We start from the raw sequence: 27,676 nt of genomic DNA on the forward strand, positions 1-27,676 counted from the left end.
AAACTTTTTCAGACCAAGGACCACTTAACAAATAAAAAAAGCCTCTAGGACTACCTAGCTAAAAAAGTAGACCTACAACAGTATATTACACAATAGATCTACTCACTGAACAACCTTGTTTATTGTCTTTGCACCTTGCTTATTGTGTCAGATAATTCATATGATTTAAACTGGCATAGGTTACATAGGCAGTGTTGCAGAACTGTTTGGATACAAGTTGATTTCAAGTTGGTTCAATATTGCAAACAACTCATCTAGCCTATATATATAACACTGGTTTAAAGGCATCGTATGGCATTTTATGCCTAACAGCTTCTAAGTCCTAGGGTTAGGGTAATTTTACTAAATTGTGCTCTCAATTTAGTAAGTCGTGCGCATGATTTAGTAAATTGTGCACACAATACAGTAAAACGAGCACACAATCTAAAAATAAACGCACAATTTATTCAAATGAGCGCACATTCTCTCAATATACAAAAATATCTTGCAATGACACCACCTGGACGCCGTACTATATCATTGGTATGAATGAATCTATTTATTTATTAATTTATCTGAGGTGCTGGACCTGCGTTCGGACCGTTCTGGCCCACTTTTACCCCTGCTTGTTAGTCGACATGGCTCCACATTACAGCAGTTGTGTACAATAGAAATACTCCATAACTGCAGGGGGAGCCCAGTAGAAAAAAACTGCACTGGATACCTCTAATTGGTTTGGATTGCTCATTGTAGCCTTACTTGGATAAAATGTAGTAAAAGTATACACACCAAATATACATGACAAAATGTGTTAGTGAAGAAACACACTGAAAAGCATTTTAAACCAAAAACTCCCTCCTCTTTATTCTAGAGATTCACAAACAAAGACAAAGTATTGAAATGACATCCAAGTTCAGAAAAAAGAAATGTGTTTTTTTTTTTTTTTTTGCTTGCTGTGTTGCTGTGTAGTTTTGCATACTCCAGTTTCCCCCCATGGAATATTGCTTAGCTCCGTGTTCCCTTTACTTTGGTTGAAAAACTCGAACAAAAACATTCAGCCACCTTTACCCACCTGCACACATCTGATGCACGTGGATTCCCAGTTACCTACATAAAATGTGACACTAGTTGGTTGCGGTGACCTAATATCTGTAGATGTCAGGGTGCGGTGGAAATGAAGCCCTCTGAGTCAAACTGACTGTAATGGTCAGCTGTACACTACACCATTCACAGTACCTTCTGAAATTCTGGGTAATTTATCCAGGTAACATGAAATTAAATTGGATTTATTTGGTCATATTAAAGGGAAGCAAACAGGAGGGCACCTTGGAAAATGGCTCGTCCTTATTTGTAGGCAAAATCTAGAAATATTCTTTGTGCTTTGGATATAGTCTCCTATCTCTGCGTCTCTATGTGGGATTTGTGTAGGAAAGCACACAGCTGCTTATATGATTAGAGGGTCTTGTTCCTACCTTTTACAAAGTTCATACTACATCCAAAATACTGACAGTCCATAACCACACTAATGGTACAAGATAAAGCTGGAGCATTAGACATAAGGCATTCAAAATCTAAGATATTTACATTCAATAGAAAACAGTCTTTTCTTTTGAGGACAATCAGACAGTTCTTTCTTTGGTCAACACAGCAGACGTACCTGCTGAAAATAAATACATACCGACATAAGACAGTTCAGCTCAAATATATACAAAAATGTATAAAATGTTCCACTCCAAATCTTTTAAAATGTTGGAAAAAAACAATAAAATCTGAAATATAATGGACCACAGATGGAAAGAATTTTAGGTGTAAGAAATTATAACACTTTGTGTACTTAAAAGAAGATAGTGTTAGGTGAGAAGGAAGGACTGTTATGAGTATCCCTTAAGAACAAAAATGAGAAAAAGTAATTTTTCTACGAAATGTTTTGAAATTCATAATCACAAGTTCAAAATGTGCAAATGCAGTCCCTTCCAGGCACAAGGGGAGGAGTTTTTTGTTTTTTTCAAGGGTGGAGGGGGGGGGGGGGGGGGGCACAACATTATTAAGCCATTACTGAGTCAAGCAGGAGACAGAATCTTCAGAAAACAAAGTGAGTGTTAAGAATAGCTCTCATTCTCGTTCCAGCTGGTCATCCACTGCTTCTTCTCCAGAGTGTCTGGTTCATTGTGTCGCTCCTCCTTTTTGATCCGCACCGCACTGTAGCTGGGAACACTATCGTTGTACTTGGAACGTTTGAAAAATCCACACTGCGGAAAAAAAGACAACACAGGGCATTAAGACAAGTATTTATGTGTGTTTGTGTGTGTGTCAAGGACATGCTTGATTGAAATTTTGTGGACAAAATTTGCAACAACAAAAAAAAAGTGACATCTGCATGCTCAGCATTGAGAGCACAGGTCTCATCAGGTTTGCAATTCAGAGAATGACAGTAGAACTTGAGCTAAAGAGTAGCAGAACCTTAAAGAAGCAAGGAACCTGCAGATAGTTGGTGGAAGAATAAAAAAGATGGAAAAAAAAACAAAGCCATACAAAGAACCCGTTTCCAGCTGCCCACAGAAAAACAAGCCAGATGCACAGAGCTGGAAACACTGCAAAGGAAAGGCCCCAATCAGAAGACAGCTTCTGTTGGGGCTGCAGTTGGTATCGGCCAATCAGAGCAGAGCTTATTGAAGACCTATTGTATACAAGTATATCAAGCTTTAATCTGACAGGAAACAGTTTGCCCCATGTATGCGAAGCATTCACTTCATTCCTCCAAGCAGCAATCCCCCAACCATATATAAGTCTTGGTTTTCTTTATTGAATGCTGTGCAGGGTAAGAACAAAGCTGTAGGGTTGGCCACCAGTTTGCCCCCTTAGCTGAGGACACAGGAGCCCTGCAGCTGTTACTGAGGCCATTTCAATAACAGCTGGATGCTCCCCAGCTAGCGCCCATTAGCGTTGAGTGTTCGGACACCCCATGCTCCTTTGCTAGCCCAGGAGGACACGTGTTGGTTACCCAGTGCGCTCTCGCTTTGGGTTCTCTGGCCCTCTGACGCACTTCTTAGGCCTCTGAGGTCAGTTTCTCTTTTTCTGAGGGGTCATCATCTTTGTTGCCAAAGAAACCGCACTAGAAAGAATACCATGGTCAATTTGTGACACAACAAATAAAAATGGCACATAATAAACTTTTTTGATAACAACTAGCAAAAACACATAGTGGTGTAATAATTGTCAATACAGAATGACAGAATTTACTTTGTTCTTTGCCTTTTGCCTTAACTTAAACTTAAATTGGACTTGGGCTAAGACAAGAGCAGGTCTATTTCACAGCTGAAAAACAGCCTTCCTCTTGTCTCAGACCAAGTCCATTGTAAGTGTTTAAGTGTTTGTGTTTTTTTTATCTCGCCTTATTTCTCCTAAGGACCCTTTAGGAGAAACAGGCGAGATCTCAATAAGAACCAATGTATTTCTCGTAAGATAAAGAAAAAGACATCTTCCTTTGGGAGAGTGTAGCATAAGACGACTGTCAGTCTCATGCCAAACTACTCAAGTCTCTGTGACAGTGACAACAGTGATGTCATCTTGGTAACTATGGCAACTAGGGCGATCCTCTTTGTTTGTGGTCCCTCACCTTCCAGAGCAGAAAGATGAGCAGGCCGAGCAGCAGCAGGCCCAGTAGGATGGCCACCAGGATGATCCACCAGGGCAGGCCGCCGTGCTGCGCCATGCGCCGCTCAGGGAACACCGTCACACTCGCCTGCACGGCAGAAATCACATGGTTATGAGCTTCATCATCCTTCTCTCTCTCTCTCTCTCTCTCTCTCTCTCTCTCTCACTCTCACACACACACACACACACACACACACACACACACACACACACACACACACACACACATATACGAACAAATATATGAAAAATACATTCATAAGTAAATTCATAGTAAAAAGAACACAGTGCACTGAAAGTAGCCTACAGTTCTGTCCATGAGAAGAGTAAATTCATACCGTTGCACTGGTGTCTGTCAGATCAATGTTCGAGGCCTTGCCATCGACAGTGAGTTTTGCTGTCACCAGGATATTCAAGTAATTCAGGTCGGAATAGTCCTACCAGAGAAAAAAATATTAAACATATTTAAGCATATGTAATACTTTCCTTCAATCAAGTCACTTTCCTCACATTCCTTGACCACACACACAACCTAAACTCTTAGGACACTCTCTAAATCTGAAAGCAAAGATTTTTCATCCAAATCTACAAGTGGCCACATCTAGAGAGGGAATTTCTGCACTTGGATACTCTGGGTTATGTATTGCCTTTAAAAAGCTGCAGTAGGCAAGATTTTTTTGATCATATTCACTGAAACCGACACTATGCTCCGACAGAACAACATAAATCAGCCGGTTTTTAGAAAAAACTTCTACCTCCACCTAGAGCCTGTTATTTGTTTTTCAAAATTCCACATCTCCCAGTTCTTCTGGTCCAATCAGAGCAGGGCTGTGTGAGATCTGAATGTCAATCACAGTCTGGTGCAGTCTGGTGCGCACTGACGAGCACAAACTCGATGAGGGGATGCTCGGTGGTAGTGGGGGAGGGGCATGGGAGTTGTAAACATTCAACATTTTGGGTAAGTCCCTTCAATCTGTCACACTTGCCAACTGCAGCTTTAACACACTTTAATACATTCAACACTATTTCACACATTCACTCACTCATTCCCTCACAAGTTCAGACAATGGCTCCATATTAAATTTCCTCATAAAGAGATACATTCATTCATTTATCATCTAACATATTGATTTGGTCTCTCTCTCTCTCTCTCACCTCGAGGAATGTGCCGTTCCATAGTCGTGCTCTCAATTTTATGACCGCACTACTCCTCATCCCCTGCAGGTGGCACTTCAAGTCAGTGCATCTGGCACCCGTACCACAAGACTGAGGGCAGGGGAAAGAAGCGTTAGGAATGCAACACACAGTACATGCATGACACAGACACAGAGACACAGGCTGAATCATTCCAGACTGCATCCATGTATAAATGTCCACATAGGCAGATTAATAACTGGTAGGGTGTGATTCTCACCAGAGTTTTGTTTTTCCTTTTGTCCGTAAGAAGCGCAATGCTTCCTTCTTCTGCTGGTTTCTTACTGGCTATTTCACGTTTGCCCCTGGTTGGGGAACCCTGGTAAAGAGCATGAAGCTGTTTAACATATACAACAATGGATGACATGCCAGAGAGGAGCTATAGCTATTGAAATGTGTGCAGATTACTATCCAATGCAAAGATCAGTGGTGACATGAATCACTGGCCTACCTACTTTCCGTGAGAATTGCTAACCACAGGTCTTAGGCAGGTCAGGGTCAACAAATAAAGTGGGCAATTTCAACATCATTTGCAACATGTGATTCAAATTATGATAGTCTGAATAACCCTGATTCAATATGTGAATTTCTGAAGGTCACCTTTCAGTTTAAGTTGCCACCCACATTGACATGCATTTGCAGACATAATCCAAACGTGTATATGAGTGTGTGTGTGTGTGTGTGTGTGTGTGTGTGTGTGTGTGTGTGTGTGTGTGTGTGTGTGTGTGTGTGTGTGTGTGCGCGCGCGCGCTTGTGGGCATCCCCATCTATACACTGAACATTTATTAATGGACAGGTCTGTATGCATGGGAGTGTGTGTGTGTGTGTGTAGCTGTGGCTTGTGTGTCTGTGTGTACGTGCTATTGCTCACCTCTTTCAGTAAGAGTGGGTTGACCTCGCCATCGCAGGTGTTGCTGTCTAGTCCAGTAGAGGTGACGCTCATCAGGTAGAGGAGGTGCTTGCCGATGTCGCCGTTGTCGTTAACCTTCGGCCAGTGGATGGTCAGTGTGGATCTCCCATACGACTGCAGGCTTTTTCCCAAGTTGATTATCTGATGGGGGACAAAGCAGAGACAAAGTCAGCATAGAAACCATCAGTAAACACCAGTGTCAAGCTCTAGTCCACATTATAATTACTGTATGATATGATATTGTTATTATATCATACAGTATCATATTTGTATAACAGGAACACTAATTATGATTATATTGTTTTTTAATAGAAACTGTATATGAGCGTAAAGGGACAAGGGGTAAGTGCAGTAACAGGAGCATCCTGCTGTCTTACCCTGAATTCGTATTCGATCAAGTTGCCGACCTCACTCTCATACTTCATGGAACTCTCCCCTTTGACCACTCCACTGTAGTAGACCTGGGAGGGCTTGGCCACTCTGAGAGGATGACATGAGCGTTAACACAAATAAGTTGTGGCCTGTCTGAATGACTTAGCCTCAAAATGGGGACGTCATTTGTTTTGTCAGTCACAGACATGTGAAACTACTAAACGAGAAGTGGAACTACTTAAAAAGAAAAGGAACAAAGCATGTAATATGGCAATCAAAACCAGCTGAATGACATCCGAAACAGCTTTTATGCATGGAACATTTATTGCGGAGCGTTTGTTCATTCCAACACAAAGGAGAAAGGCCTTACCCAGTGACTGAGAGAAGCATCTTTATGGCCACATCTGCCCTGGCCTTCACCTCACTTACACCCTGCTGCTGACTTGTGCTGTGTATGAGAGAAAGAGACAGAGAGAGAGAGAGAGAGAGAGAGAGAGAGGAAGAGATAACGTAAATCAGTCATTTTTCTCACCATTTAATCAATCAAAGAGTGAAAAGCCAGTGATCTGATGGGTACATACGTCTTCAGCTTCAGGCCAATCTCCACCTCTGTGGTATTCAAAGAGATGCCTCCGGTGCTTAGAATGATATAAAAGGTCACCTGGGCACAGAAAGAACATTCTAGATTTATTAAGGCTTCTTAAATTACTATTAATGCAGTTATGTCAAACTCAGTGCACAGACTGAAGTGTGCATAAAGATGACAAAACATTTCAGAATTAATTTTAAAAAATGTTACGTGTCTGAATGATTCGCCACTAGCTTACCTCTGAGTCTTTCTTGAAAGGATTACCTAGTTCACACTCTGCCTGTGAGCCATTCTGATTGGCTACACAGACCACCTGCTTATCCTGCAATAAAAGAAAATGCCCAATCAGAAGAGAGCAGTAAAAGGACATTCGTCAGAGATAAACTGTAATTTTACATGAATATAATAAATGTGCACTACTCAGTTATGTGTCATCAAAGTCGGTTGTGATTTTGTAAATTTCTAAATATATGTGGCTTTGTGGCTGGACAACTTATTGTGGTTGGTCACTTGCATGTTTCTGCCACTATGGCTATCTAAAGACCACTGCCATGTGAACCTTCATAATGTAGACTATATTCATGTCATCTCCACACCACTGGACCGCAGTGTTAAGCGCCTGAGCTGCTGTATGGAAACTCACTGTGTTCAGCACTCGTGTGGCCGAGTAAGAGAGGGTCCTGGGGAACGAGGCCACCAAGGCTGCTTCATAGGCGTCGTCGCCACCCTTGTTGGTCACCGTGACCTCCAAAGCGATTTCCTTCTGGTCGCTGAGCGAGATCAGCTGCACGCTTCCACGGCTGCAAGCAGAAACAAACAGGAGCTGATACATGTGGTCAGTCAGACCCTCTTATTTTCATGCCCAACAGATGGACTTCTACAGATTCTACAGGTTCTAGGATCTATAGAAAACAACAGTCTTTTCCCTTATGGTCCCTTGGTTGTGGAATGACCAATTCTAATTCTAACAATTCTAACAGCTTTGGAATATTCAAATGGATCTTTTTCGGTAACACTTTACTTGACGGGTGAGTTCATAACACATTCATAGCAGCTGTCATAAACAGCACATAAAGCATTCATGACTGTTTCATGAGACATGACTCAACATTCATACCAAACCTTTCATGAATGTGGAAGACAGTACGATGAGAGCTTGTCAAAATAAAAGTCCAAAGTCGCAAAGTAGCATTGCTGTTTTTGGTCCAAACCTCTTACCTGATCATGTCACATCTAAGTCAATGGGCTACTCCAGTGCCAAAAAGACAGAACATGGTCAAGCAAATAATTTTGTGTTTCATAAAAATTAGGGTTATAATACATTTTTGATTAATTAATTTGAAAAAAATAACTGATTAAAAAAAATAGTGCAGATTAATCGATTCCGTATAACCTTTGACCCTGACCCTTCTAGTCAGTAACCATTAGACTGTAAAATGAAGGAGAGAGAAGAAAACTGCCTAGATCATTGATTGGAACATTTACTTTTTAAAAACGGCCTGATGGTGTTGATAAAAATAAAGAGTTGATTAAAATAAAGTCCTCTGCAATGTCTGTAGCAAGGAATTTGCAAGGATTTTGTCAACTCTAAAGTCGCACATCAATGCAAAGAAATAGTGTTGACATTGAGGGGAGTGTTAATTTATTTTCATTGTGTCCCCTAGGTTACAGTATATCTGTGGCCTGAAATGCAATATATGTGAAAAAAAACTTCTTCCCGAAGCACTTTTGAATTTATTTCCTCAGCATATTAGGTCATATCGTAGATTATTATGGCCATTATTTGAACAGTGAAAATAATGATAAAAGAGTTTTTGAACTTTAATGTCACTAATGCTGATTATTCAATGATTCATTTGAATTTAAATATTTAAAATACTTTCACAGCAAAAATTATATATGCGTTTAATTTAGATTAATTAATCACAGAGTATGTAATTAATTTGATTCGATTGACAGCCCTAATAAAAATATATATTTTTATGATGTAACCTTTGCAGATGATTTCTCATCTTTTGCTACTGGGAGTGTCCAACCGTTCCAGGTCACACAAATACGGGTCAGCTGAATGTAGGCTAGTTTACCTCCCAGTGTTAAACTAAGTGATAACAAATACTTCACAACTTGTATAGTAAAGTGACATTCGATGTAATTCATGAAATATTTACAATATTTACATGAAATATTTACAAAGATACACAAATATGGTGTTGGACTTTCAAGTTGTCGTCGTTCTGTCTTCCACATTCATGAAAGGTTTGGTATGAACGTTGAGTCATGTCTCATGAAACAGTCATGAATGCTTTATGTGCAGTTTATGACAGCTGCTATGAATGTGCTATGAACTCACCCGTCAAGTAAAGTGTTACCTCTTTTTCATTACGAATATCATATATCTAATTAATTCATCTAATTGAATCACACTTTGTAAACATTATTAATAGTCATTGTGATAATTATTATTGATAGAATATTTTTTACATTGGTTATTTTTTAATAAAAAATATAATTGTATTGTTATTCTATTGTTAACTTCTGTCAATACCAGTAACGTGACAACAGATATAAGCTAATCACATACATATATCACAGATCTTTCCAATCAGCACTTGTAGCTGTCAGGCCATGAATTGCCTCCCCTCCTTCTACCGCCCATCACAACTATCCTCATGGGAAGACCCTGAATCTCCTAGTGCAGCAGATTCTATACTCACTTAGGCAGGGTTTTAAAGATGTTTTTGTTTGCTTCACTTGAGCAGAACTGGTACTTGATCTCCAGGTTACTCTGGCATATGTTGTCACTCCCACACCCCTCTTTTACAAAATTCACCTGAATGAGCACACCGAGAAACAAAGTGGTTTACTCTCCAAGTGTCCAGCCAAGATGGTGCGCACAAGAAGCATGTACAATATGTCCATAGCTAACATGAATCAAATACATTGATGACCACACTCATTGGCTGCTTGCTGATGTTTTTTACCTCAGAGAGCACACTGGTTGGCTCGTTGGCGTCCAAGATGGGCGTGAGACCCGGAAGTGCCCTGCGCTTGCGACTGCTCTCTTGGATCTCCACAGATACCTCGATGGGAATCCCTCTCAACTTGTCCTTAATGTTGTCCTAAAGGCATGCAGGATCACAAAACCGCCACTGCTCAGTCTCTATGGCAGTACAGCCCTGGCTACTGACCAGACTAACATCAAAGCTGAGAGTAAAGGCTTCTACATACCTGACGCACCCGACCGGTAGCGCGACAATGTGACGTCAAAATGACGTAGATCTCTCTTGCGCGCCAGGGTTTTGGCCGTGTAGCGCGAGGTAGCGCACCACTCATTTTTTTTCAGACGAGCGCGACAAGGCGGAAACAGGAAGATGGACTAGTTCGAGGGCAAGCGAGTTGCAGTGTTTTGTTACAGTCGTGAATTTTTAATAGTTTGCTGGATAAGTTAACAAAGTTACTAGTGAGAGTTGCAACACATGGAATTAAGAGGAAAGAATAGAAACGATTTATTTTCAAACAAAGGATATCTATTAAGGCCTGAACAAAATCTCTTTCCACTTCAGGAAATTACACAAACTCATCCAGCTGCTAGCTAGCTAGCTAGCTAACTAAACTGTTTAAATTATTAAAATTTCCCTCGGGATGACTAAAGTACCTATCTATATATCCATCTATCTATCTATCTATCTACCTGTGCACACACCTTGGAAACTACATGATAATGATGATGGTAGTTGTGAATAGTAGCAACCAAAGTCTGAAGTACCATCACAGAGGCTAGCTACTGGTGTTTCTTACTGCAGCTTCTTCTGCTGTGTAAGTAGTTAATGTTAGTCTTTTCACAACAGCGACACCTCTGTTCAGGAGAATATTGCAACTAGTGTTGCGACCACCACGCGCGAGTATAAATGGTTACCGCGCTTCTGTGACGTCACATTGTCGCGCTACTGGTCGGGTGCGTCGAGTATGTGGGACGTTTAATGCAGTTAAGTTGGGATCTCATACAGACTAGTGTGATTCTGGTATCAGTTTAGTTACAAGTGACGTGACATGACGTGAGGTGACTGAAGAGAGAAACAGAGGAGTAACAAGAATGGATTTGGAGAGAGAAAAGAGGTAGAGAGACAGGGAAACTTCCGGTACCTTCAGTTTGAGTTTGTTCTGAATGCACTGCTTTGCGTTCTGGGCAAGCAGTTTCAAGGTTCCTGTGCTCTCATAGTCATGGTCCGTTGAAGAACGTGTGGAGAACGTCACTCGAGGGGGAAGACCCTGCTTCCTGCGTGCCATATCCGTCTGGAACATATACTTTATCACTGAAAAGAGATGGGTAGAAAGAGACAGAGATGAAGAGAGAGAGAGAAAACAAATACAACACAACCTATTTGTCTGGGGGGGGGGGGGGTACTATACTTAAGTATGTATATATATATATATATATATAGTTTGATTATCGTCTGAATACTGGCATTACTATATCAAAGTCTGTATGTCCCTAGCTGTATATCCACATTCATACTAATTAAGCAACTTTAACTTTAATTTCCGAACTGAAGAGAGAAACAGGAGGAACAAGAATGGATTTGGAGAGAGAAAAGACTTAATCTGATCGGAGACAGAATGGGTATGATTTACACAGTACAGTGTGAGTTTTATGTACCTATTACAGGATTGATAGTCGATGGATTTGCTGTGTACAAGAAGCAGGCTTCCACCTCTAGACTGTGAAGGAGATGAAACAACATCACTATGAGATCTGAACACATGAATGAAACATGCTAAGGATATTCACATCTATTCATTGTTTAAGTTCATGATCTATTGCTTAATATATCATATTATATAAAACAATCGATATTTCTGCAAACTTTATTAGGCTAGTTGAGTAAATGGTTAGTTGTTAGTTTGGTTGAGCAACTCACCATATGCTGTCTCCACAGTTATTCTTTGTGAGGTCCAGTTCCTTTGGTGATATCTTCACCTCCTTCTGAAGATTGATGACTGGTCGTGCCCTGGCGAACAAAGATAAGAAAGCGATATTAACAGGATGTGGACTGGAGTAAGAGAGAGTGAGAGTGTGTGTGTGTGTGTGTGTGTGAGAGTGGGTGAGTGAGTGAGCTGCATCTTTCAGGGGAAATTTCAGAAAATACGATTAACTTAAATCCCAGGTCCTTACCTGTAAACGTATACTGAATCTGACAGAGAGCCAATGGCCAAATCAGGGTAAGCGTTCAGGTCCATGTCCATGTTACCTGCCATGGAGTAGCCAAACAGCTTGACCCTACTCCCTCCAGTCAGAACCTGGGACAGGTTTTGCACATCGTCGTTAAGAAAAACAACTCTATGATTGACTATACGTTTTCCTCAACAAAACTCATGAGCTGTGAATGAGAAGGTCATTTACTCTACAACAAACTCCCTCAGTCCCTCTCACCGACTAAATATCTAAAAAGCAAAACTTGAACAAATCTTTCATGCAAAACATCATCATGTTGGTCGATTTCAGTTTCTAAATCAGGTCATCATTTTCTGAAATGAAAGTGGATTAATAAGTGTGGGACGCTGACCTGTGCTGGCTTCACCATGATGCCATCTTTAGCCCCATGATAGATGAAGACCTTCCCTACGCCGTCCCCATCATAAGGTGCTCCAGCTGCCACATCTGCCACAATATAATATAGGCCCACTTTGGTTATAAACTCTTCCTTCAGGATCATCAACACGAGACTCGAAGAAATGTCCCATTAAAATGACATCATCGGGCACCAAGAAGGCGAAATTCGAAGCTGATACAGAACAGACACAAAACAGTACTATCCACCAGGATGTAGTGGCTGGACAACTTGAGTGATTATTGATTCATGACTTCTGTGACTGTTTTATCTATTTCAACACAAAATCCACAGTCTACCCTGACCTACAGCAATACGGGAATAAGCTAAGGCACAAGACACCAGCCGCTACAAACCTGTATAGCCGTCAAGGTTCACATCCCCAATGTTCTCCACGGCCAGTCCAAACATGGAGTCCTTGGGCCCATCGATGCGGACGGGCTTAATGTTATTCCACGCTCCTTTCTTGTTGATATAGACGTAGATGGCTCCTCCTGTGTCTCCCTCTTTAATAAAGAACTGAGGCGCTCCAACAACAACATCCAGCCACCTGACATGAGCCCAGCAGGAGACAATGATGTCAAAAAGCCATGTGTTCACTGAACAGTGACAGACAACAAAGCTGTAGTTGTCCTGGCATTCTAATTGGTTTACTGGATGTTACGGCCAAAATATACATACATACATACATGGACATACATACATACATACATACATACCATACATACATACATACATGGATATACATACCCATCAGCGTTGAGATCAAGCACTGCCACGTCATAGCCGAAGGAGGATGCAAGCCCCTCCCCTTCCAGGATGTGTTCGGTGGACATCGTGGCCGTGTTTGGCTCGATCTTCAGGAACACCACGGCTCCACTGTGATTGGCTCGTGGTGCTCCAGCGACAACGGTCAGATGGTTTTGCTTAGTGATGCCTTTCCCAGAGTCGAGAGAGAAGCCTGCCCACAACACCAAAAAGCCCATCAGCCAATTGAGTTTCAATATGGGAATTTACGTGCAGGATCACAAACACATGTGATGTTTTATGAGGGGCCCTCAGAAACTCCTGATCACATTTATCAGCTGTTAATGCTGTGGACTAGCCTGACGAGCCAGACCCACATTAAAATGTAGGGTCTGGGCACTCACCGTTCGCAGTGCTCAGTCCGAGGGGCGGGATAATCGGTTGTCTTTCAAATTCCCTCTGCACGCAATAGGATAGCGCTATGAGTCCCATGCGTTTCCACCAGCGGAGCTAGTTGGCCAGTTCAGACTTTTGCCAACTTAATAATAGCTTAACTCGTGTCACACTGTTCGCCAACAGCAACATCCATCTTATTTGTTTTCAAGTAGCAGGGGATTCAAGCCAAACCGTTGCAACTCTGCCATCAATCATTATGTTAAGCCCACCAAACGACTCTATACACGATTTGATTGGCCTGATAGAAGTTTAATTTTTCGAGCTCACAAGCCAACGGAGAGTTGCTAGACTAGCCCTGGCAGCAAATGTATTTTGCTGCCGCTAGGGTGCGTCTAGATTAAGGCTAGACCTGAACACGGTCCGAGACGAGACAGCACCAGGCTATAGATTTTGCGTGCTTAAATTGCAGGATTTATGAATACTATGGAACAAGCTCCTATAGATAAATCAGGAATTTCTGATTGGCCAAAAACTAGAGTGAGTGAGTCTATTTCTACGATGTCTGTTTTCCCATAATCATTGAATAACCTGCAGTACAGGGTTTGAAAAACAGTTCTGACGCCACCTTGTGAACCAAGCATTCTCCATATAGAAATGGTTCTATTTGAAACATTTCACATATTATATCGCATATAATATTCTTATAAGTACATTTAGTAAAATGGTAAGACAAAAAAAAAAAAACAGTAAGAATTAATTAAACAGATGCAGTGAATTCAAACACATATATAACAACACACAAGATAAGCACAAAACAAATGGGATGCCATGATTCATTCACAGTGATTAAATGGATGTGTATGACTGGGGAAACATCCATAGACCTGGACAAACCTAAGTAGCTACTGGACTTCAGATCCTTCATCCCAACCTGAGAAGGAAGTGACTCATACACAAACTGATCAGAGTCACCAGACACACTTGTCATGAACAGCACACCTATGTACACACGTGCACACATACACACACACACACACACACACAGAGAGAGCAAGAGAGAGAAAGGGGAGAGAAAGACAAACAAACACACACACACACACCCACACACACATGGAGAAGGACAGATTGTACAGAGAGACTCTCAAATTGTGTCACATTAGCATCTATCCAGAATAGGTCGGTTTTCTGTCTGGATAGGACCTGCCAGCAAAATAAACAGGGCTGTAGTGAGATTAGAACCTTTCTGGGACTGGACTGAGACTGCTCTTATCTAGCCTAGATTCCTGGGGCATGATGACCTACCGAGGTAACTGCTGGCCGGAACTGGCACCAGATCTTCATTTTGCTGGTTCTCATCGCCCACCTCATAGGGGCCATCATTGAAAATGAACTGATCTGCCAGACTGTCATTCTTCTGTTCCAAACGCACTATGCCTGCAGGGCAGCCATGGTTGGAGTAGGAGGAGGAGGAGGAGGAGGAGGAGGGTGAAGAGATGAGGGAGAGAAGAAGAATGGAGGGAGTAGAAGAGAAGGAGAAAGAGAAGGAGGAGGGGGAAGAGAGAAGAGGAGATGGATGAGAGTGATGGCAGTTGATGGAAAATGGGAAAGAAAACAGAGGTGTTGTGTGAATGGTTTAAAAAAGAAAACAAAACAAGTAAAACATACATAAAAGAGAAAACAGATATGTTGTGTTGTTTACAAAACAAGTAAAACACACACAAAAGAGAAAAAAACGCAGAGATGGAGAAGAGACAAAGACAGCACTAAAAGTCATGAATGAATTTGTATCCAAATTTGAAATAATAACAAGAAAACATTCCATTCAACCCAACATTATTGTCTAAAATAATAAAGGTGATGACACCTGATCTATCAGACAATCCAGAGATGGTAACGCTGTATGAGACTGAGATGAATGGATGGATGCACTGACGCCTGAGGGCAATGGAGCCACTAAAACTAATGTGAAAGGCTAAATGATCCTAAATAACCTATGGGGAAATCTACTTGGGAACATCTATCTATCTATTAGTTATATCTATAGCTAGTCTTTGTCAACTTTTCAGAGGTCCGGTTCCATTCACTCCAGTCCAGAAAACACAGATACAGAAATTAAAATGTTTGTATTTCAGAAAATTTGTTTTGCTCTATAATCTTTGGCATTACTGTGTCAAACAAAAACTGTTGCTGTGTGCTTGGCAACTAATTCTGCAACATGTCATTGCGTCCTGTCCTGTCCTTACCTTTCCAGTTGTAGGCACCCGGCGCTCCAAAGATCAGGTAGTGGTGGCCCCTGGTGAAGGTGGCTGAGATGCCCTGCTGGCAGGAGCCAAAGCGCTCATGGCCTCGCGTCCGCCCACTGCAAAATTTCCACTCGCCGCCCTCGCCATTGCGGTTCGTGTCGATGGTCAGGTCCGGGCCGAACACGTAGCAACGGCCCGTGATGTCACGCGACTCCTGCGAGGTGTTCACAAAATAGCGCTGCTCATAGCGATGGGCACATGTCTTGGGAGGAGGAAGAGGAAGAGGAAGAGGAAGAGGAAGAGAGGGAAGAAAGAATAAGAAAAGGAAAAACATTAAATGTAAAAAACTACAATTAGTGACAACATCTCATAAATTAGTCAATATTATTTTGCGTGCATCCATATATTATAAACAGTATATACCGATCAAAAGTTTCGGTTTGCTTAGAAATTTCAATTCCACTCCATTATAGACAGAATACCAGCTGAGATCAGTTGCATTTTTTTTTTTTATCAGGGCATCAGTTGAACATTGGATGAATGGATGCTGATAATGGGAAATGTAGATATTGCATTAAAGATCAGCCATTTCTTTCTACAACAATCGAGAACCGTTTTGCAATTATGTAAGCACATAATGTAATCTGAAAACTGTTGCCCTGATTAAAAAAACAATGCAAATGATGTCAGTTGGTATTCTGTCTATAATGGAGTGGAATGGAAATTCTAAGTGACCCCAAACTTTTGATCGGTAGTGTATATATGTGTATAGACAGACAGTGTATACAATTTAGATTCAGGACGTGCATATGAAAATGCTCTACTCACCAGAACCTGCCCTCCAGGACCTTGGCTCTGCACAACTACGCCCAACCACTGGTCATCTTTGTTTTCTGATTTTTTATCCACTTCACACACAGGGAAATAAAGTCACATTTCACATCAGACAGTGTGTGTGTGTGTGTGTGTGTGTGCGTGTGTGTGTGTGTGTGTGTGTGCGTGTGTGTGTGTGTGCGTGTGTGCGTGTGTGTGTGCGACAGAGAGAGAGAGAGAGAGAGAGAGAGAGAGAGATAGAGAGAGAGAAGGAGGGAGAGAGGGAGAGAGTGTTCAATGTGTTTGGGGTCATTTCATGTTCACCTACGTTTTTCATCAAACTGCACTCTGGTACAAGAGGTGCCAGGGGCGTTGATGTCACATGTGTAGAGGCCCCCAGTTTTGGAGGATTTCTGTGCTCCCAAACCGGCTGCCTTGGGTGCACCCACCAGCAGACTGAACACAGAGAGACAGAGATGAGGGGAATAAGAGACGGGGAAGACACATGATGTGACTGACAAAATGATTTAAAAAAGAATATTTGAAGATGGGCTGAATTCAATTATAAAATCAAGTTATATCATTAAATTTAACATGACAATTCCACTGCCAATACACTGAAACGCACACAGACACTACATACCCAACACTAAAGACACTCACTCGCACACTCACTCACTGAATCACTAAGGTCAAGTTACACTGTCTGCTGATGGACCATACGTGTCAATAGAGCATGCATTCATGCTTTTCATCTACTCAGGAATGAAAAGAAGCTCGGGAATCCTTTCTTCCCCGGACAAAAAAGAGAGGGAGCACACAAAGACACAACTCCAGACTCCCCAGACTCTAACTGCAAGGCCCAGTAGCTCTGGTTTCTACCAACTTCTCAACTCAAAGGCCTCTTTTCTTCTCCTCTGATTGGCTGGCTCAGCAATAGCTTGTGTCCAAAACACTTCACACACATTAAAAACACTACTTTTTTCTTCAGGAAGGCCATGGCCAAAACAGGCTCAAAAGTTGGTGTCTACCAACTACATTACCCATGGTTCAACACCAGAGAGGGAAAGAAGTCTTCAGAATTCAGGGGAACCAGCATGAAGGAAAATGGTTCTACTGTGCAAATCCAACACATGTTGAAAAACTTAGACCAACTGTATCTTATTTTTCATAACCTTTTCAATGAAAACAATGATTTTAAATATTCTCTTGGTACAGTTATAGTACATCTGAGAACTATATAATATAATGCACTATATGTACAGTACAAAAGTACAGTTATACTCACATTAAGCGTGATTACATTAATATGTAGCTTACTGTAACTATGGTTAAACTTCCTCCCCCATCATGTCCTGTTCAATTATGCCTCTGGAGTCCAATCTACAATTTTCTCCTCAAGATTCCTTTAATTAAATGAACATTTGGCTCAAGAATGGATCTCAAAGAAGTCTGTGTGTGCTGTGCTGACTCTCTCTCTCTCTCTGTATGTGTGTGTGTGTGTGTGTGTGTGTGTGTGTGTGTGTGTGTGTGTGTGTGTGTGTGTGTGTGTGTGTTTTAGTGTCTGTGTTTGATTTGTTTGCCAGGTCATATTGATCCAATGGTCAATTGCACCTCATCTCCATAAAGCTGACATTGTGCAGCCATTTAAATACACACAGAAACGCAGAGAGAAGAGGGGATTCTTCACCCACTCATTAATCCCAGCTTCCAGGTTAAAAGTTTAAGTATAGCATCTCACTGAAAATGACACACAGCCACATGTAAGCTAACGAGCATTCGCTGAAGCTAATTGCAAAATCATTCACACACTACCCAATATCACAAATAATCAATACTTCGCTGAGATTTCATTCTGTCATGCAAAAGGCTCCATAATATCAACTTAAGTCCCTGAGCCCTGAAATATTATCCCCAGCTTTTTCAATTCATGTGTTGAAGGACAGGTGTGGAAAGCGGCAATCATGGGATATGTAGGTTTAGACCACCTATTTGTAGTCCTTTCTGTAATTCTGCACCACAAAAGCAGACAACCCCCCCACACACACACACACACACTGGTCCTCTCCTGCTGTTCCTCCAGCACTCGTCCCAGGGGGCTTCGTGATAACCCCACCATTGATCTCTGGTTAACAAGAAAGAGGTCTCTTCATCACCTCCACGCTCGCCATGGCTGAGGGAGGAGGCTGCCGGCGGACTGTTGACGTGTCTTTAGCCACACATTACCCAGGGACACCCAGGGATCAGTCTCACCACTTGTGATTGATGGAAGCAATCTATATTCAAACTCCCCATGGAAAAAAAATGATCAATGATGTAGATGGCATGGTGTAGACCGTGGTCGTTTTTTTTAACATTCCTCCACAACCATTTATTACGGAACCCTAGAGGGGGCATTGCAAAATATTTTTTGGTATATATCCAGAAAACGTGCACTCATTTTACTAAATTGTGTACACATTTTACTAAATCGTGTGCACATTTTACTAAATTGTGCACTCATTCTACTAAATTGTGCTCTCAATTTAGTAAATTGTGCTCACAATTTAGTAAATTGTGCACACGTTTTACTAAATAGTGCGCTCATTTTACTAAATTGTGCTCTCATTTTAGTTGTTGTAAATTGAGCACACAATTTAGTAAAACATGCGCACAACATAATAAAACGTGCGCACAATCTACTAAATTGTGCGCACGTTTTACTAAATTGAGAGCCAATTTATTCAAATGAGCGCACTATTTAGTAAAACGTGTGCACAATTTACTAAATTGTGTGCACACTTTACTAAATCGAGCGCACAATTTAGTAAATTGAGAGCACAATTTAGTAAAACGTGTGCATGATTTAGTAAAATGAGCGCACATTCTCTCGATACACAAAAATATCTTGCAATGACACCTTCTGGGCTCCGTAGTTTTTACATGTTCAGAATCCTTTTGCATGGGGGGCTGGTACAGCTGATCCTGAAAACTCTAACCAAAATGCTCTACCTTATATACCACTTCATCAAAACCACTCCTGCAAAGTCCCGTCAAGATAAGCATCTTCTGACGGAAAGAATGAATTTCAGAAAAGTCAAAGCCATAGGGGGACCGTGAGAGAGAGGGAGAGAGACAGACAGAGAGAGAACAATTACTCTCATTATTTGGGACATCGTCTGTGCTGCTCACTCCAGTCAGAGGAGAGCCCTGAGGCTACAGCTGATGACCGCACTGAGACATGCGGCGGCTGATAGACTTCAAAATCAGGACAGACACTAAATATTTCCATGGATTTATGAAATACCAAGATCTAGGACTTCAAATGTGGCGCTCAAATCTTTTACAGTGTTACTGTAAGATGCTTAACACGGAGCAGACGATATCACAGTACTTATTAAATGTAATAACAATAAATATTGAATAACTATAAATGGGACAAATATAGAGTATCACAACTCACAAGTGGGACTAGTTTGAGAAGGCATCACTGTTCTATAAGGCTCTGGTTCATTTCAACGTTGGATACTAAGTATAAGATGCACAGTAATGAATTAGATGTCCTTTAGTTAAAGCAATGGCTATCTAACTCCTATAGCTTGTTACAGCAACCGTGCTTTCTGGGTCACCTTCTGGAGACAAGACCACTTCTGTTCTATGTTCTATGTTTAGAGTTGGGGCGGGGGGGGGGGGGGGAGAAGACCAAGAAAGAGAGAAGAGTGAGAGAGGGGCAGTGGGCGAACAAAAAGGACAGAAAAAACACAACCACATGATTGTATCTTGATTAAGTTATGTGCACATGCCTTTGAATGGCCATTTTCAAATATCTTTCTCTTTCTGGCTTGCGGTCTCTGCTACTCTAGAGTCTGTGTCATGAAATGAGAGACACAGTCAATATGTGGAAAAACAGGACAGGAGTAAAGCAAGCTATTATCTGTTACTTAAACAAGAGTGTTGAAGAGAGATTTGAAACCTTTGATACCCTTTGATGTTCCTGGGCGAGCCTAACCCACACAGTCTACAGAGAGAGAGAGAGAGAGAGAGAGATAGTGAGAGAATTGTGTTAGTTGAGCTTCAACCTCGAATTTAGAGAGAGAAAGAAAGAGAGAGAGAGAGAGAGAGAGAGAGCAGATGGGGGTGAGATTCCATCTGTAATTGTAGTTGGACAGTTCATCTAATTCAGACTCAATTGGTCTTTTTCCCCCCCTCAGTCAGCTAAACTCATCCACACATGGCACACCCATGCCCCCACAGCCTTACTCAAAGCTCCTCTCCTGCCGTTTTATCACACAACACAATGCCACTGATTTCCACACGTTTGATAGAGCAAGCAGTTGGCATGCTGACCACAGGAATGAGCACCAGACTTAGTGCCCATGAGTTGGCCATAGACTGAAAGCGAGCAGCTTTGAGAAAAGCAACAGCTTGCTGTCAACAATGACATATGGTGGCTCTGTGAATAAGGGTATACCAAGAAAACATGAGACCAGGGGTCTAGGGTTGGGCAATGATTCATTACACAGTCATGCAGCAATGCAGTGTTGGCCACCTGTGATATTATCAAAGAATGACCTCCAGTGACACAAACAACACAAGCAGCTCACTAAAACCCAACTATCCAACCTTAACCATTTATAAAGTGGCGTGCACCTTTGAAGTAGGTGTATTAGTTCTATCAGTTGATGTGGCTGCAGTAGGCCTACATTCTTCCCAATGGGAGAGGGGTGGCAGTGGCAGGTTTAGCAGAAGCACTCTGGCGCTAATTCACCAGGGTCATGGTTCACATTACTGATTCATGAGTTATGACTCCAGATGTGGTTCATTCCTTTCAAGCCTTCAAGTTTTTAAGACTAATGCAAGTACATGGCACACAGACACACACACACACACACACACACACACACACACACACAAAAACACACTTAAGTGCTGCGGGCCTTTTCTTTCACAATCAAGGTTAGCACTGCCTCAGAAGTTCAGTGGCTTAAGGGAGAAAATTCCTCCTGAAGTGAGTTTTGCCATGACATGAAACTTTGGTCGAGCAAAATTCTCAGGTGTACCATTTCAAAGACTGACTGCACTTGATAGGGTTATCACCTTTATCTTCATGTTAGGATAACAATTTGAGGTGACAAAAGAACATGACCCAAATCTATGATTTAGATGTCAAACCAAAGCTAAGCAGAAGTTAGATATAAGACCACACTCAGACCCCTTCAATCGTTTTCCTTACATTTCAATTCTCATTCATAAAATGAATGAACAGTAAAGTCTGAGACCTGGGCCAGATGGTGATCTTTACAGTATGCATTTCATTGGGACATCTGCTCGATAAAAAATCAATTACATTACTGCCGGAACAGGCCAGATCACTTGTACGTGTAAACCACGAAAGACATGCAGCCCCCTGCCCTGACCACAACAACTAAACTCTGATTCCATTACAGGGCAGATGGAGCAGATGGAGCAGATGACATGGCAACTGACCACAGCAAGATGATCCACCACTGAGCAGAGACTTGCGGTTTTGGATGCAACATAGGAACCATGTAGTTCTAGGGGTCCATGTAGTTCTGGGGTAGCCTCTCTAGTATTAGAACTGTGTTCTTAGAACTGTTATGTCCGAAAACTGTTATGTCCCTATTCTGGATGCTCAATGTAACATTATGAACAGGGTCTACTTGTGGAAGAAATGATGATTGAGATGGTGGCGTCCAGTTGTCTACGGAACCCTAACAAGGACAAGTTTGACACGTCTGTACACATATTAAAGAATCCTTACGGGATGGGAACTGCAGTAATTTCAGACAAGCACCACTCACAAGAGGCGGTCAGACTGAATTGCAAGTCCTTAAGTGAGCTTTTGCACAGATGAACATCTTCACTGACCCAGTTGTGGCCATCAGACAGGAATCCTGCTGAATCAGAGGAAGGAAGAGGGACCAAGAGCCTTACCAACCGGCCCCCTCCGCCCCACTGCAAACTGGGATATGGGTCAGGGTGAAAGTGCTTAGTGTAAGTAGTGTTGCAGGTGTTGGGAGTGGACCAGTGTGGCTTCAGAATAACTGCTGTCTAATTAGTGTTTATTATGGTTGAACATCCAGAGGAAACATGATCAAGACCAAGGACTGTGTGGGGCATTAGCTGATTGTCTTGGCAAAAAAACACATACAGAAAAACACACACACACGCACAAGGAGTACAACCCACCCCCTGGCCATATTTGAAGCACTTTTTGGAATAACTTTGGGTCTCAAAAAAAATGTTGGCTCTGTGATGGAAAAATCTGTCAGGCAGACCGGGTTTGGGAATAAACTGATGACATGTGGCTTGCACACAAGCATTTAAACTATGGAGAGGCGGAGGAGAGTGACAACAGCATGTGTCAGCCCTTCACCCAGATGACATTATTTACATTGTGTGTACCAACACAAGTGTTGGACTGCTGCCACCCTCCCAGAATAAGAGGTTTTCCATACCTGAAGTCTGGACTGAAAGACCACACCTGGGCAGTCATCCATCTACCTAATAGCTGCGGTGGCTAAATAGCCCTTTCTTTTACATGATGCCCCTGGCCCCCTCATGGCTCAGCATCTCCCTCCCTTCTCCCACAGCCCCTACTGTGGCCTTCAATGCAGCGTTGCCACTCATACGCCACACCCAGCACCTACCTGCATTTCTCTTTTTTAAATTGTTAAACAAATTTCAACACAATTCAGCTAAAGGAGTCATCTGTGCTTTTAAAAGTAGGAATACTTCCAAAGCAAAAGAGTCCATTGTTAACAATGTACCCCTCTACTTCATAGCTATCAGTTCACCTTCACCCGTTGTTTTCCCTTTCAGCTATTATCATCATGCTATCACACAAAACTACAAAAGTCCTTGGCCACAACCTGAGCCAAATTTTATATAGTGCACTTAAAGACAACAACACACCTCTACCACAATCACAAAACGCAAGGTACACTGAAAGACTCAACATTTGATGAACTAGATAGTTTATAGGATAGTTATTCTTAAGATGGACGTCCTCCAGATAGCTATCTGTGGCAAAGGGGCACAAGCAATGCAGGAGACTAACATGTGAACTCAATCACGGAGCTTCACCAGTCCAGAGAGATCGTCCTACTTCTTGGCCAGGGTTAAAGTACTGTATAAGAGAGCTTGGCTGAGTCTGTTTATGAAGAAGTTAGAACCAAAAAGACCAGGCCAAAGTTTTTGATGTGTGCTTTTGGCAACTGAGCTGACGATATGCCCAGGCTGTGTTAACAAATTTATGATCTCTGCGTAAGTTGATAGGTCTTTGATACCCTTTGATGTTCCTGGGCAAGCCTAACCCACACAGTCTACAGAGAGAGAGAGAGAGAGAGAGAGAGAGAGAGAGAGAGAGAGAGAGAGAGGGTATATAATGTGAGGGATCTGACCTTGTCTGACTGTTTTTCCCAAGACATTACACACACGTGAGACTTAAACTAAATTAGCACTCAGAGGTGTGCCCTCTTCATTTTTTGACCAGCAGTCAAGAAAGGAAGAAAAAGGACTGTGTGTGAGAGAGAATCTGTGTGTGTGTGTGTGTGTGTGTGTAGCTCTCTTCTGTACATTCTCTCATTTCTTATGCTCCCAATAGCCTCTACCACCCACTCCGTCTCCCTGCAAAGCCAAATGGATTCAGGAACGTTCCCATTGTAAACATCCTGGTTGCCAGGATAGCAAGTCATTCTCACCCACCTGAAAGATTTCTGCAGGTAAACCACTGAATCCGAGTCAAGTATTCAAGGTGGGGTGAGTGTCAGATTGGATCTCTGTCAACAAGAGTGATGGTGGCTCTGTATTCCCTTTCAGTCTCTTTGTTTCTGTGTGTGTGTGTGTGTGTGTGTGTGTGTGTGCTGGAATCTTTGCTGGAGGGCCTAATACCTTGTGTTTACATGCACACACACGGAGACACACGTGTACACAACCTGGCTAAAATCATTGTGATCAGGCCTTGAGAACATATTTGACTATTCAGAGCTGGACTGAAAGGGCATGCCGTAGCAACATGCTGAGACTGGCTCAGCCATTCTCTCTCTCTCTCTCTCTCTCTCTCTCTCTCTCTCACACACACACACACACACACACACACACACACACACACACACACACACACACTATTGGCAAACACACAAATGTCTGCCGAATAAAACCAACCTTAACTCCAGCCAAGAAAGGCTGTGGAATGCTACAAACTCATGGCCCCCGCTCCACTTCAAAAAGCGCACACACACACACACACACACAGTGAGACATACACACAGACACCCAAGTTGCCCTGCCCTGGCCTGCAGGTATGTGAATCACACTCAGTCACACTCACACTAAACACACCTGAAGGCAGTGGATTTCTCACAGAGCTGCAGTAACATGTGGTGTTTAAACATCAGTCAGTGAGCCTCACCTTTAAGGTGGGGCTGAGGACATGAGTCATTATTCTCTCTCTCCCTCTCTCTCTCACTCACTCTCTCTCTCTCAAGTCAAGTCAAGTTTATTTATATAGCACATTTCATACACAGAGGTCATTCAATGTGCTTTACATAAACAAAACCAAACAATAATAACAAATAAAAAGCATAGAAAGGCAATATAGTCAAAGAATAGTTAAAAGGTAAAGATCATAATAAAAAGAAAACATAAAACACAAGGTAAAATAATTTAAAAATAAAGGATAATTAGTAAGCAAAAAACGAAGGCAAAAGTAGTAAAAAAAGTAATAAAAGATAAAGTAGAATAATTATCAAGGCAGATTCAGAATTTGTAACTCGGCACAGTTAGCAGAAAGCATCTGAGAACAGTTTGGTTTTAAGTCTAGATTTAAAACTGGCTACAGTTGGGGCCTTTTTGATGTCATGTTCTTTTAGTTTTTGTTAGAATCCTAGCTGCTGCATTTTGTATCATCTGAAGCTGTTTAATAGTCTTTTTAGGAAGGCCTGTGAACAGTCCATTGCAGTAATCAACCCTGCTGGAGATAAATGCATGAATGAGTTTTTCTAAGTCATATTTTGACATCAGCCCTCTGAGTCTGGCAATATTTTTGAGGTGGTAAAAAGCTGATTTAGTTGTCGCTTTCATGTGGCTGTTGAAATTTAGATCACTGTCAATTAATACACCAAGATTTTTAACTGTAACCTTTGCCTTCAACCCTTTTGTGTCAAGGAGAGTGGCAACCTTAAGTCTTTCCTCCTTTTTACCAAATATAATTACTTCAGTTTTTTCTTTGTTCAGCTGAAGAAAATTGAGACATCCAGGTGTTGATTTGTTCTATACACTGACACATAGATTCAAGAGGACCATAGTCGTTTGGTGACAGAGCTAAGTAAATTTGTGTGTCATCTGCATAGCTATGATATGAAATCAAGTTATTTCTCTAACTCTCTCTATCTCACTCTCACTCTCTAACACACATGCACACACACGCACACACAAAATGGTGTTTCAATTATTGTTTTTCAACTGGAGTTTCAAATAAAGAGGGTTAAACATCAAAGTCTCTTTCTCTCTCTCTCTCTCACTCACACTCTCTCCCTCTATCTGTCTCTAAATATACATTTGCATCTTTCAATCTTTGATACAGACATCTTGTGAAAACCCTGAGCCTATGTCAATTCTAGTAGGCTTTCTGAGACCCATAAGATGAGGATAGAGAGCAAATTGCTTTACAAGCAGAGTAAATATCAAGGATTAGTTCCACCCTTTCCACAGCCTCGGCTCTGCTTACCCCCTGTTTAGCTGTGACAAGTGCTTGACCATGCATGTGTGTTCTGGTCAAATAACTCCTGCTGATCTTTTTTTCTTTACACACACACACACACACACACACACACACACACACACTCACTATGTGCAGTAAATCTGGACTAAGCCACTTCCCACAACTTCACACATTGTCCTGTTTGGCCACTGAGGATTCACCTCCAGCATTAGGTGCATATGAGGACATTATATTATTCTTGTGAGGTTTGTGTTATACCATAGTTGTCATATTAACTATAACTGTCACGTTTAATTTGCAGATACAGTAAGCCGTCTTCTATGGCCATATGGCAATAGGCTATGTAATTCTGACTACTGCTCTTGGTTAGGGCGGGGCCATTATGAGGAGACTGCAAGCTACTGTCACACCTCAGTTCGGTCGTTCATGTCCTGTACCGGGGTCAGTTGGCGCAAGCAGGTTTTAAAGACCCAAGACCAACTTTCACTGGCATGCAATCTGACATGCAATTTGTTTCACTGAAACATAAATCTGGTATGTGAGGCCGATGACATTTGTAGACTATATTACTTAGTGGCGCCTTCCTTTCATCTTTATTTTTTTCTTAATGTAGGCCTAGTTGTACTAGACCTATACACATAGCCTACTCTTGTTACTTGTTCCCATAACCCTTCTTGCGAAACCGCTCTTTCCCTCTCCAAACTGCGCCCTTAAGAGCATTAAGTCGCCGCAGCCATTGACTAACCTGATTCAAAGCTACCCGCTGGGCACTGAATAACAAACCGGGCCATTGTCTTGTATGGACATCAGACATTCATAGACTCACTGGGTGACCCCGGAATGTGAACCATAATAAACGAGAGAAAAAGTGTATAAGCCTCCACGAGATACACACTTTCACTCAAGACAAAGTCTGCAAGCAAGTGTCTTAGTAAGACCACACCTGGCTATCTGGTTAAATAGCACTTCTGATCATTTTAATCTCTTTCTAGAAAAACCCACAAGTGGATTTACCTTTACAAAAAAACGTGCTGCCTCAAGGAACAACCTGCTCCCGAGTCACTCCACTAACAAACGCGTAGTTTAAAACCCAGAAGCAAGAAGTATTAGGCTAATGCTTTATGTAACCGAACAACTAACATAAGACTTACTGTCTTTTGTCGGGCTTTAACTCTCGATGCATGGCAAGAGAGAATCCGAACAGGCTGCCTTGGTCTCCGGATTTGATAATGACATTCTCCGTGTCCAGGTTGAAAGCCGAGATGCATGTCCAAATCAGCAACAAGAAGGGAAGTGTCACTGTTATCCTACACCACCCCATTTTTGAGACGAAACTGACCAAAAAAGCTATTTCACCAAAACAACACAGTTCTTCTCCGAGACTGAGACCAAACTTCGTTTCTAACGGCACCGTTTACAGCCACTGATGCGATGGTGCCGTAGGGG

General features: G+C 41.9%; 1 protein-coding gene across 2 annotated transcripts; it reads right to left on the reverse strand.

The window, feature by feature from the left end:
- Nucleotides 1–847: 847 nt before the first annotated feature.
- LOC121698320 (integrin alpha-6-like) lies at nt 848–27,676 on the reverse strand. Of its 2 annotated transcripts, XM_042080324.1 has the most exons (26): nt 27,382–27,676; nt 16,835–16,962; nt 16,522–16,601; nt 15,694–15,955; nt 14,753–14,884; nt 13,058–13,268; nt 12,664–12,857; nt 12,263–12,357; nt 11,872–11,996; nt 11,618–11,707; nt 11,356–11,417; nt 10,842–11,011; nt 9,680–9,817; nt 9,413–9,528; nt 7,342–7,498; nt 6,937–7,020; nt 6,691–6,770; nt 6,480–6,557; nt 6,115–6,217; nt 5,699–5,878; nt 5,048–5,146; nt 4,789–4,899; nt 3,972–4,070; nt 3,596–3,721; nt 2,981–3,091; nt 2,081–2,228 (listed from the first exon to the last, which is right to left on the reverse strand). In XM_042080324.1, exons 1-25 carry the CDS (start codon nt 27,549–27,551, stop codon nt 3,026–3,028), a joined length of 3,156 nt encoding a protein of 1,051 aa, XP_041936258.1. In that variant the 5' UTR covers nt 27,552–27,676; the 3' UTR covers nt 2,081–2,228; nt 2,981–3,025. The 2 variants fall into 2 exon arrangements, with proteins under 2 accessions (XP_041936257.1, XP_041936258.1); XM_042080323.1 differs by lacking the exon at nt 2,981–3,091 and having other exon boundaries at nt 848–2,228.

This window comes from Alosa sapidissima, chromosome 23 (genome assembly GCF_018492685.1).
Source record: "Alosa sapidissima isolate fAloSap1 chromosome 23, fAloSap1.pri, whole genome shotgun sequence".
Lineage (NCBI taxonomy): Eukaryota > Metazoa > Chordata > Actinopteri > Clupeiformes > Clupeidae > Alosa > Alosa sapidissima.